The sequence below is a fragment of the Mugil cephalus genome, chromosome 20 (assembly GCF_022458985.1).
Source record: "Mugil cephalus isolate CIBA_MC_2020 chromosome 20, CIBA_Mcephalus_1.1, whole genome shotgun sequence".
In the NCBI taxonomy this organism is placed as follows: domain Eukaryota; kingdom Metazoa; phylum Chordata; class Actinopteri; order Mugiliformes; family Mugilidae; genus Mugil; species Mugil cephalus.
In genome coordinates, this window is record NC_061789.1 from 9,168,229 (window position 1) to 9,180,324 (window position 12,096).

The following is a 12,096-nucleotide window of genomic DNA, read 5'->3' on the forward strand; positions in this document are numbered from 1 at the left end:
TTTAAGGGCTGGACTTTTGTCAGGCCACGACTTTGACACACCCCTGCATCACACCTCAAAAGTATTTGAGTTCAGGGTCCTTCAGATCTTTTGACTTAAGGACAGAGGATCAGTCACACACAGGTGAGCTATTTACAAATTCTACGCAACTAAATACTGGCTAAATTAAAATTGAGATTGGCTCATTTAAATTTTGATGCATTTAGGTCAAATTTCAAGAATATATTGGATTTTCTGTTTAATGCATCCCCTTAGTACATTTAATAATATTATCATTAAATATGGAGGTGGCCTTTTGCCAGTTACATTGTTCTCCAAAGGTGGATATTTTTTGAGCATGTGGTCAAAAATATCTTCAGTAACTTCAAATCTCATTAGTCCAGGTTATTTTTAATAACCCTGAACAGGGCTCCTTCCCTCACTGGGTTGCTTCAAATGAGCAATACAGGATTCTGGGTTAAAATGGGTTAACCCAGCACTTGGGTTAAAATAACTCAGCAAGTGTTTTATCCTGTCTTTCATCAACTGTTGGGTTATTTTTCAACCCAACTTTCAAACCTGATGCTTTAAAAGGGAATAGGAAATGGGAAAATAGATAAAAAGCAATACAAAACAAGACCAAAGAAAAGAGTTGGATCATTGTTTGTCATCCAATTTGCCGCATTTTCGTGGCATGACTGATTTCCGTGTATGCCAACACACGCACCTCCACGCAGACACTGCAGGCTGGGTGGACCTGGATAAAACCTGTTCATCCCGGCCGGCGCGACACAGCTCACCAGGACGCGCTGCAGTTGCGTTCACGCCCAGAGACAAAAATACAAGAAGAAAGCGCGTTCGTGCTTTTAAAATAGCTCTGTATGTACGGTACCGCGGATGTAAACTATGTGAAATCCACACAGAGAATACAATTTACATCAAAGTGGAGCAGATGAGTTTTTGTTGTACTTTTAAAGAAAAAAAAGGGTTATCCCACAGCTCTGTAATGTTTCCTCCACATTTAGATGTACATCACAATTTTCGTTATCATCCTGTTGAATAGATTCTAAAATTCAAACTAAAGTAGTTCCTCATACCTATTCTCTCATACTTATTTGTGATTAATAGATTAATTAGTAGTAGCATCCACATTTTTGGTCAGATATCTTATTTTTCCGTTTTTTAGAAACGCAACAATCACACTACAGTGTTTACGTGTGCGCGCACGTGTCTGGGAAGTCCTACACGCTCACGACGCACACAGACTGGCGGCGCGCCCCCGTTTGAATACCGGCTTGAGCCGGTAACGAGCTGCCAAACCAGACAGGAAATAATTCAAAGAAGACAAAAGGCAGAACGAAATTTCGCTAAAGAAATATATATTTTTATTTTATTTTATTTTTTCTCCAAATAGTCTATTTGTTTTTGGAGGAGCGAATGAGTTAAATATTTAAATTGTAACATATAAACGCCTTTATATATTTTTTTTAATTGTTAATTATTGCTCCGATCAGACTTGATGGCTAGATTTTCTTGCTGGTTTACATATATTAAAATGAGGACGAAATAGAAAAGGCGATTTATTTATTTTTTTCACCTCCTTTTCCACTCAACTACCGGTAAGTGAGACGTCAACTTGGCAACTCCAGATGTGGGATGCTGTGTAGTAGATGCTGAAGGATTTAGGTAGCGACTGTAAAAATTATAATTTTTTTAAATATGTCAGTCAAATGTTTGTCTTCTATTATTTAGTATCGTGTAGATATTTAAGTTGTATTAATATCGGTAGCCGGTGTAAAGGCAGGTCCTGTGTTTCTTGAAAGTAGGTGTCCGTTGAAAACCTATGTTTAATGTGTTGGACTAGTGACCTACTTTTCTTCGGGGATAATTGTTTGGTCAACGAAGCAGAAACAGTGGCATTAATTTATGAGAGATTCACCACGTTGTAGAATCCGGAGGTATAAGTAATTTAAGGGGGTATATATATATATATCTATATATTTATATTTCTGTCAGGTGGACGGACACCGGCGGGGTTGTGCCTGTTTTAGTGGGTGAGAAACCCCGGGGATGCGACACAGTGACGTCATCCCTCCTCGTCTGCAGTGCGGAAAACACATGGCTTTTATTGTTGTTGTTGTTATTGCTATGAAACAAAAAGAAAAAAAGAAAACAATACTCTATATGAAATAAATAAAAATAATAAAAAAGTAACAATGGATAATATTTATTCAGTCTTGCATTAACTTGGCAAAAAAAAATGGAGTTTGAAGAGGTGTTTTAAAAGTATCATGATGTGAAAGAAGTAAATATTTTCTTAAACAAGAGTAATACAACAGGAAAATACAGCTCTTACTACGTCATTTGAGTCAACGTATTGGAAAACATAATAAAAAACATTAAAAGTACTTAAGCAGGTCAGTAAGGCAGTCAGAAATATCCTCTGACTGTAAAGTAGATAACACAGTCATATAATACACAATATAATATGGCAAGGATAGGTAAATAAATGCAAATTTTTGTTTAGCTTATCACATGGCAGCAACTCAGTATTTTGATATGCATACATAGATCTGTTGGAAATTCAAACAGCATCAGAATGAGCAAGAAAGGTGATTTAAGTGATTTTTAATGTGGCATCTAAAGGGATTTTGTCCTCATGGGATACATAAAGTACCTAAACTTATCTATCTACTCTCATGGTCTGAAAAATAGAAAATATTCAGTTTTCTGGGTGAAAATGGTTCAAGCTGATAGAAAGGCAGCAGTAAGTCAAATAACCACTTGTCACAACCGAGTTGTGCAGAAGATCATCTCCTCCAGTGCACAACACGTCAAACCAAAAACGTCGCCTGGTCAGATGAGTCTCAGTTTCTGCTGCAAAACTTGGATGATTGAGTCAGAATTAAACATGGAGATGAAGAACCAGATCTTATTCCCGTAGATTGAACATGTGACCGGATGCAGCCAAACAATCTGGAGCAACTGTGACACGGACCAACAAAACAAAATAGACATAAAGTAAAACCTGCTGTTGAACTAGATCGTTTATCTTCCTTATTACAGACTTTCTTTGACTGCTGAACTCAAAGTGCCACAGTAAACATAAATTATTTACCCCCACGACTGCCCTCTCTGGTGTTGCATCATCAGTCGCTCCTGGAAACACACACATCTGAGACAGTGAGGGCAGGGAGACCACTGCATTCATTCAGCACAGCATCTTCTTATTGTTGACTGTCGGCTCCTAAATCAACTATAGTTATACTAACACCGCCATAAACCATTAGACATGGAAACATGCACTCGCTTGCCAGTTCATTAGGTACACTAATGAAAATACTAAACCCTCCTTCACGCTTCATAAGCTTCAGCAAAAGTTTATATTCAGCCATATGATCATTTAGGTGGATGTAGTATTTGGTTTATTTAGTCGAGCCCGCTGACGTGTAGAAACATGTGTAAGTTAATTATTAATTCTTTATTTAAGTCTTGAAAATAATTGAGGCAGTACTCAGTGCTCTGTACAGCAGGTGCACACTGAGGTGAGGTGGTTTGAAAGCAGTGTCTTAAAATGTCCAGGAGTAATGAGAGAATCAATCATGGGTGTATTTTGGAGATGGTTTCGTACTGTTGGTGCACAAAAACTAGAAGCAGATTTAGCTAGTTCAGAGTTTAAGATAGTCCCGCCTCTGTGCGAGAGAAGTCCAACCAACTTTGTTGTGCAGAAAGCAGTGGTGAGCACTGTAGGGATTTCCAGTAACGAACCTGATGACAGTTCAACAGTACGACAAACCACAGCGTCCAAAAAACGAAGAGACGGTTGAATCGACGTCTCTATTTTAAACACAGGCATAACCTTCATGAAGTTAAGGTTTAGTGCAGGACTGTAGAATCAGCTGTTTGATTCAAAAACTTGGGCCTTGGGCCTCCTGCTTATCACAAAATAAATGTTATAAAACAGCGTGACATTAGCAGGAATGTGTCGTGACATAAACCAGCTGTATTATTCCGAACAAAAGCAAGTTGTGGCAGCCTGAGGTGAAGGAGGGACGTCCATCCTAAATTACACAAGAGTTTGAGGTGTTGTGTTTGTTTACACGCACGTTTTTCACACACTCGCATACAGCTCCTGAATGCTTTAGTCCACATTTCTAGACTGGATTGAATTGTCGTGGCGTGTCACAAAATATCCGCTTTCCGTCCACATCAGTGGAAGCTGCCTTCGCTCGCAGCCGCAGGGTGGCACATTATATTTAGTTGACATCTCTGGTCCGGCCACTTTTCAGCCGCACCCTCTGTGAGGAAAGGTCAGGGTTTTTATCTCAGTCGTTGTGCCAGTGTTGGTTTAACTTCTCAAAGTCAAACTGAATAAGATCCTTCAGGAACACGTCAGGTCACTTGACCACACCTATGTTTCCTGTTTTCCCCGGAGGACCGTGCACAGTCAGGAGGACGTTATGAAGAAGTTCATTCAGACGAGAATGACTTACACATCCTGCAGTCTCACAAGACCTTTCCCTGACACATGGTTTAAAGCATGTGCTCGGTAAATGAGTCAGGTCTCATTACCGTGTGGCACACCCACCACGTCAGCGTCGATGGTGCATCCTGGTTCCAGATGTTCTCCAGCCGAGCGCAGCGCGCATGCACCCAGACGTCCATGTGGTGGAAAACAAAACTCGGTCCATTGGAACCTGTTGCTCCGTTGTTTGTTGTCGGCGTGCCGCTTAGCGATTCACCCCCTGACCCCTGCGAACCAGGAAGATCCCACAGTGTAGCCATCAAAAGTCTCTCTAATCCTTTAACTGGTTCATTTTTTACAGTTTCTAAGAGAGACTTCCCAATTACTACTCCCCAATTGACTCTGGGAACATGAGAAACAGGAACACCTTGTGAAATGTGATTATGAGCAGGTAGTCATAATGTTATGGCTGACTGGTGTATGTGTGCCATTTACTTTTTTCTGTCTTCAGTTGGGCGAGTCATTTCCTCATTTGATATAAAGAGACACTTGAGACACTCGTGAGACCACTCCCTCAGACTTGACACGGTTCCTTATCTGTGGTGTGTTTCCAGTTAATCCCCAATTTGGGGATGTTGTCAAAATATTAAAAAAAAGATACACCTGCGTTGGAATAAAAGTATATAATATCATAACAGATCCCCTCCAGAGTTCATATAACAAGTGTTTTATTCCAGTAAACGTTGCAAGGTTAATCATTTTGTTCATGACAGCATCAACAGGAAGTTGTTTTCAGTAAAACACACTTCCTTAAAAACTGCTTGTGTTCACTGTGGAGTTCTTCTGCCCCCAAGTGGTCCCACATCTGCATTAACGTCCTTCTCTGTGTGTCCCTCCAGGCAGCCAGCTGCAGCCATGAGGGTCCCCGCTGTGCAGCGTTGTTTGGGTCCGAATGTTTACTCGGAGGTGCCCGATGGAGGCTGGGGCTGGGCTGTGGCTTCGGCCTTTTTCCTGGTGGAGCTGTGCACCTACGGGACCCTGAAGAGTCTGGGCGTCTTCCTCCAGGACCTGATGGAGGAGTTCGGCGAGAGCAACAGCCGCGTCTCGTGGGTCATTTCCATCTGCGTCTTCATCTTCACCTTCACTGGTCAGTCACTCAGTCACGAGCTTCACTTTTAAACTATTATTAGTTAAATACCAAAACACAAAATACTGGTGGTATTTACTAGTGATATTAACCTCCTGAGACCCTGCGTCCTCATATGGGGACAGGTTTTAGGTTTGTGGGAGCTTCTGCTTCATTTACACCTGCCTTTATCTGCCATCTAGTGGTAGCAAAGGGTCAATACACAAGTCGGTGTAAAAATATGACAGCATGATAGCAGGTAGCAAAATCTTTATTTTATTTTTATGGTTCGTGTAATTTGTGAAATTAAGCTTATTAACATCTCTAGTTTGATATAACATGCAAATTTAGCAACTTCTATCAGTAGTAAAAAGCTACAGCGTCGCTTATTAGCAAATACCCGTTTGAGGACGTTGGGATTAAAGGTCCTGCTCAAAAATGATGCTAGTTTTTATGCTTATTAGCTCCTTTTGTTATGATTAATAGTACATAACAAATAAAAGCTCATGTATCAGGAGGCTTAATCAGGATTAAATGCATGATAACTCATACTAACTCACTTTAAATATCATCAGTGCTCATTTGTTTCTTTCTTCTTCTGCTTCTTTGGGCCACAGCTCCTGAGTCAGTGTGAGAAAAATATTGTTAGGGTTCAGAATCGGACCGATCACTCGATTAGAGACCAACAAAAACTTGAAGATCTGAAATGAGTTCAATCACAGGGTTTTCTGCAGAGTCTTAAAAAGCATAAAATGTGATAATCCCAATTTAAGGCCTTAAAAAGTCTTACATTTGAGCTTATTTTGAATAAATTAGACTTAGTTAAGTCTTAAATCCTTATTCAATCCATTTATTACTGCTTCATTTGCAGTATGATCCCTCTGGCCCTCTGGCCCTCTGGCCTATTATGCTTCTGTTCCTCATTAGTGGAGCCCAGCCCAGAGATTTCCTGAGCTAATAGATGAATGACAATAAATTTAGTTATTTTGAAAGTACCTCTGGGTCTCTGATTTGATCTGAAAAGGTCTTAAATTTGCCTCTTTGTCTCCTCTACCCTTAAAGCTCCTCTGTCCACGATGCTGAGCAACCGCTTCGGTTATCGTCCAGTGGTCATGATGGGAGGTTTTCTCATCAGCCTGGGCACCATCACCTCCGCCTTCACCAACTCCATCAACGAGATGTACATCACCATCGGATTCGTCTCAGGTATAAACTCGCCCCACCCTACACATATCTATCTATCTATCTATCTATCTATCTATCTATCTATCTATCTATCTATCTATCTATCTATCTATCTATCTATCTATCTATCTATCTATCTATCTCTCTCTCTCTCTCTGTCTGGTTGTGTATCATTTTGTTGCACCATTTACAGAGTGACTGCTTTACTCCAGCAGATGTCGTCTTGTGTGTTGTGTAACCTCCTGTAATGAGTGAACTAAAGGGACTCCTAGCAGTGTCAACTTAAAAAAAAATCAAAAATAAAATCTGTCTCTTCCACCAAAAGAAGAGAGCAGCCTTCTTCTAAACACCAAGAAGCCACATCTGTCTCCTCCACCAATTTAACAGCAGAGCAGAAGAAAATCAAGTATTTCCACAAAAAAAAAAAAAAAAAAAACACTAAAAAGTTTAGATTGAAAACAAATCGGTGCAGTCGTGTTTTGTATCGGAGCACATTAACTTGTTTTTCTCTCGGACAGAAAGCACTGCTAGCTCTCCCACCGTGATTACCATATCTGCCTGTGAAACGGACCACAGCTAACTTGGCAACCCCTTCTTCTTCTTCTCTCTCCCCTTTGTCTCTCTTTTTTTTTTTTTTTTTTTTTGTCTTTACAAGCCTCTTGTCTTCCAGCAGCAGCCTCAAAAACTGACTCGGCTCGAGCAGCGTTCCACCTTTGACAAAGGAGCGACCTGACACCTTGAATCTTTGACCCACTCCTCCTCCTCCTCCTCCTCCTCCTCCTCCTCCTAGACATGCAGTGTTCCTACCATGCGGGCCAGTGGCTGTCATGCCCCCTTTTCTCCTTTTGTTTACAGGCTTCGGCTACTGCCTCGCCTTCCTCCCCACCGTCACCCTCCTAGCCCAGTACTTCTCCAGACGCCGAGCCCTCGTCACCTCCGTCGCTTCCTCGGGAGAATCCTTCGCCATCTTTGCGTTTGCTCCAGGTGAGCGGCCGGTCGCATTTAGGCCTCGACTCGTGATCATTGCTCCAGTGTGAATCCGCTGGCAGCTGTTTGTGTGTTTAAGCTCCTGAATTTGTCAGATTTGAGTGTGGCTGAACACTGGGAAGTTGTGCTTTTGTCTTGAAGACCTTTGTGACATCTCAAGGGAATAACTGATTTGGTTTTTTACCAACAAGTTCCCCTAAACGACTCTTTCCTCCCGGGACTCCCCGGTCTTACGTCGCTCCTCAACCTGCAGCCAACAGCAGCAGTGCGTCATCATTACTGTAATGGCAGCTTTTTTTTTTTTTTCCCCAGAAAGCACAACTTCCCAGTGTTACAGTGAATTAAATACCACGAGCTTTTGTTTTGTCCGTGGCCTGATGTTTAGGGCTTAAAGGGTTAAGTTAGAGTCTGAAAGCAGCAGCGTTTCTAAAGAAGTCTAAGAGAAAGTCGTTACCAATTTGGATTCCAGCTTCAGTTTTTTAAAGGTCGGGATAAAAATCATTTATATGGCAAAAAAAAAGGATTAAAGGGAAAGTGCTAATTTTCTTAACTTCCCAAATCTGAAAGTATATTATTGGGCTCCACAGTTAACAGAGTGGATAAAACAAAAGTCTAAAATGTGATAATCCCAAATTAAGGCCGCTTCATTTGCAGTATGACCCCCACTTGGTACCATAATTCAGTCACTGAATTTTTAACTGGTGCCCCCTATTGGGTGGGGGTCAGTTTTTCACCTGCATGGATGGAAGTGAACCTTCAAAATTCCAAAAGCGAAATCGTCAAAACTTTGGCTGCACTTCACCTCAAAAGAAGCAGACAAACTGCAACAAGGGAGGTAACATCTGGAGTTTGATTAAATATCTGGTGACGTATGTAAATGTACCATCTTTCATAGCCTGAAACACCCCACACAATTGATGTTATTATGATAATTATGTTTTATGTTTTATTTCATTTTATATTGGTTAATTTATTTCATAGTCTTAGTTTAATTTACATGATTTAAATTAATGTTCTGGTCAATTTGCACATTACAAAATGCCTTAAAAATAAAAAGGTTATTGCAAAAAACCTTAATGATGAATGAATTTTGTTGTTTTGAAAGTAATTGTGTGTCTCTGATTTTCCTCATTTTTCGTACTTTGTGTAGATCTTAAATTTAACCCGTAATGTCCTTTAAAAGTCTTAAATTTGACCTGTTCAAACCTGCAGAAACCCTGTTAAACTAATAACTCACGTCTGTCTCTCCACAGCCTTCACTATACTGAAGGGACACATCGGCTGGCGCTACTGCCTCGTAATTCTCGGCACCATTCAGGCGTCGGTGATCGTCTGCGGCCTCCTCCTCCGTCCAATCATCATCAAGCCAGAGCCTCCGAAGAAGGACGACGAATCAGACAAAGACTCTCTGTCTCTGAAACGGCTGCAGGCGGTTTACGAGCTGGAGAACGAACAAACCAGGACCTCCATCAGTTCGGGGGTGTCCCGGGGTTCGGAGGACTCCGGCGTCACCTCCCTGTCCTCCTCAAATGCCGACCTGAGGGCGGCCGGAGCAGAGGTCAAGGCTCCGGCGGAGCTGGACGTGCAGGACAAAGAGGGTGAAGAGAAGTTGTTGTCCACGGCTCCTGCAGAGAAGGACGGCGTGGAGGGAGCTGAGGTAGAGGCGGGTCCTCTCCAGCCCCCCCGCCACAAGCTCCTGGACTTCTCAGCGCTCAAAGACTGCGCCTTCATCTGGTACTCGCTCTTCGGCCTGTTCGCCACGCTGGGCTTCTTCGCCCCACAGCTCTACATCATCGAGCTGAGCAAGAGCCGAGGCGTGGAGCCCGACATGGCCTACTACATGCTCTCTGTGATGGCCGTGGCCGAGATCTTCGGCCGCCTGTCCATCGGCGTGGTGCTGAACCGAGTGCGCTGCAGGAAGACCCTGGTGCTGCTGGTGTGCGTGGTCCTCATGTGCCTGGACCTGGTGGCCTTCACCGTCGTGTGGGAGTTCTGGGGTCTGGTGGTCTGCTCCGCCCTCTACGGCTACTTCATGGGCACCGTGGGCTCCACTCACATCCCCATGCTGGCTGAAGAGGACGTGGTGGGAATCCAGAGGATGCCGTCGTGCGTGGGAGTGTACGTCTTCATCCAGAGCTTCGCCGGACTCGCTGGGCCACCGCTGGGAGGTACAGGATCTGCTGCTGCTTCTTATTTAACTCTTGTTTAGCTCTCTGTAGATCCTAACAGCTGGTTCATCCCTTTCCTCTACAGGTGTGTTGGTGGATCACACTCACAACTACGGGGCCGCTTTCTACTCCTGCGCCGTGGGAATGGGGCTCAGCGCCATCTGCCTGGCTATGGTCGGTCCGGCCAAGTCCGGCACGTGTCTGAGACGGAGAGGAAACAAAGAGAAAGAGGAGACGCTGGAGGAAACGGAGAAAATGTCTCAGGACAGCGACCAGCTGGACTTCCTGGAGGTGGACTTGGCCCTGGAGGACAGTCCCACGAGACGCGCCGAGGACGACACCTCTGTCATATAAGCCCGACAACGACACGACAAACGAGCAAAACAACGGACAAGGACGAATCCTGATGGTCGGAGGCTGCTGCTGCCGCTGCTGCTGCTGCTGGACGCACATCTCAGGTGTCACTCTCACACTTTCCAACAAGCTTGAAACTCACTTCTTCCCAGGAAGGAACCGTCTCTCGTCTGAGACCAAAGACGCAGTGTTACGCACGCAGCCATTCAACACAATAGAGTGTACAATAGAGAGCCAAAGACCTGACCCTGATGTTTCCACTCATCACCTCCTTTAAAATGAGCCCAACGCCACAGCTCCCATCAAAGAAACCTGCAACTGTTTTCATCAGACCCTCAGACTCGTCCCAATGAATCTCATGACCGAATGTTGAGAAAAGACTCCTGGAACCGAACCCCTTCATGTCGAACGTCGCTGTCACTTGCTGCGTTTCCTTCACCCCTAGAAATACGCAAAACCTAAATATATCACAATAAAACAACCGTAATGAAATCGGCTACATTTTGAAAAAAATTCAAATATCTAAAGTTAAAGCACATAAGCTCTAATGAGGTGGTTTTACAGATGTATCGATGTAAAAGTGTATCACAAAAGTGCAAAAGATGCATTTCCCCGTCAACCGTCGTCACTGGAAACCACGCAGGGGGTCATGTGACCAGTTCATTTGAGAATTATGGGATATATAACAAAACGAGACTCAGCTCATTCGCAAAACACCTTTAAATGGAAACATGTAGAAACTTTATTGAAATATCTTTTTTTTTTTTTTTTGGGAACGCAGCTACTGTCGACCCCGCTGCTCAGTGTTTAGACCCAGACCTTCACCATGTGTCCCTGCAGTCATTCCCACTGAACACGTTTGTTTTGTCGATGGACCTTTGACACCTGCCTGTCGTTCTTCTGAAACGTGCGACGAGTTAAAACCCACTTTGTGGCTTTAAATGTTAAGTAGAGGCTGGAGCACGTGATGCATGGACCGTGCTACCGTACGTCTAAGGGGGTCCGGGTCCAGGTGTGTCCCTCTGCTGCTGGAGGTTGTGGGGTTCATTCAGCCACAAAGCCTCAGCTCCACTCCCACAGCCCTTAATCCTGCACTGATCTCCGTGGATCCTTCTCCTTCGTATCTGTTGTCACGATGTAAACTGACACAAACTGAAAAGCAATGAATGACGAAACAGTAGAACTTGATTTACACGTCAATGCAAACGCTCCTTAAATACAGCACACGTCACAAATGTAGAACAAGAGATGAACATGTGTGTATTTATGTGTGTGCGTGCGCACGTGTATGTGTGTGTGTGTGTGCGTGTGCGTGTGCATGTGTGTAGAGGACAGATATAAACAGGAGAGTCTAACATGAAGCACCTCCACAACCTGACTTGAAGCTAGTTCACAAACCTTTTTCCTAAATCACTGTATGATCTTTATTTAAAGCGTTTTTAACAATGATATCATTTTAAAAATTTATTTTTTATTTTTTAATGGAGTGCCAGGCGGGTTCCTGCCTGTTAAGTGCTGTACCACTTTCATTATGGATGTTTTTTTTTCTTCCTTTTTTTAAAAAAATAAATAAATAAATGCTCCAAACTGATCTGTGTGTGTGTCGTACAGTGTGTTTGTGTGTGGTCAGACTTGCTCCAGTGGATCATCCCACAGACACTTGATCAGTTTGGGATCCAGTGAGTTTGGAAGCCATTTTTTATTGCCATCAAGGTGCGTCATTGCTACGGGGTGGGGTGGGGGGGGGGGATAATGTCTGGTCTGGTCTAGTTGGGTGCTGCATGTCTAAGTAACATTCACATGAATGCATGGCAGGTCCTGTTGTGAGTCAT

At 43.2% G+C, this 12,096-nt stretch overlaps 1 protein-coding gene across 1 annotated transcript; it reads left to right on the forward strand.

The window, feature by feature from the left end:
• Positions 1–1,161: 1,161 nt before the first annotated feature.
• On the forward strand, positions 1,162–11,855 carry slc16a6b (solute carrier family 16 member 6b). The gene is made up of 6 exons (XM_047572172.1): positions 1,162–1,598; positions 5,344–5,591; positions 6,633–6,776; positions 7,611–7,739; positions 8,996–9,910; positions 9,996–11,855. The coding sequence occupies exons 2-6, from the start codon at positions 5,360–5,362 to the stop codon at positions 10,262–10,264; spliced, it is 1,689 nt and encodes a 562-aa protein (XP_047428128.1). The 5' UTR covers positions 1,162–1,598; positions 5,344–5,359; the 3' UTR covers positions 10,265–11,855.
• Positions 11,856–12,096: the final 241 nt, after the last annotated feature.

What these genes read in the sequence shown, in the direction of transcription:
- slc16a6b (XM_047572172.1), top strand. Translation starts at nt 5,360, where the DNA reads ATGAGGGTCCCCGCTGTGCAGCGTTGTTTGGGTCCGAATGTTTACTCG. An exon ending in CACCATCGGATTCGTCTCAG is followed by an intron (nt 6,777 to 7,610) that starts GTATAAACTCGC and finishes TTTTGTTTACAG; the next exon opens with GCTTCGGCTACTGCCTCGCC. An exon ending in CGCTGGGCCACCGCTGGGAG is followed by an intron (nt 9,911 to 9,995) that starts GTACAGGATCTG and finishes TTTCCTCTACAG; the next exon opens with GTGTGTTGGTGGATCACACT.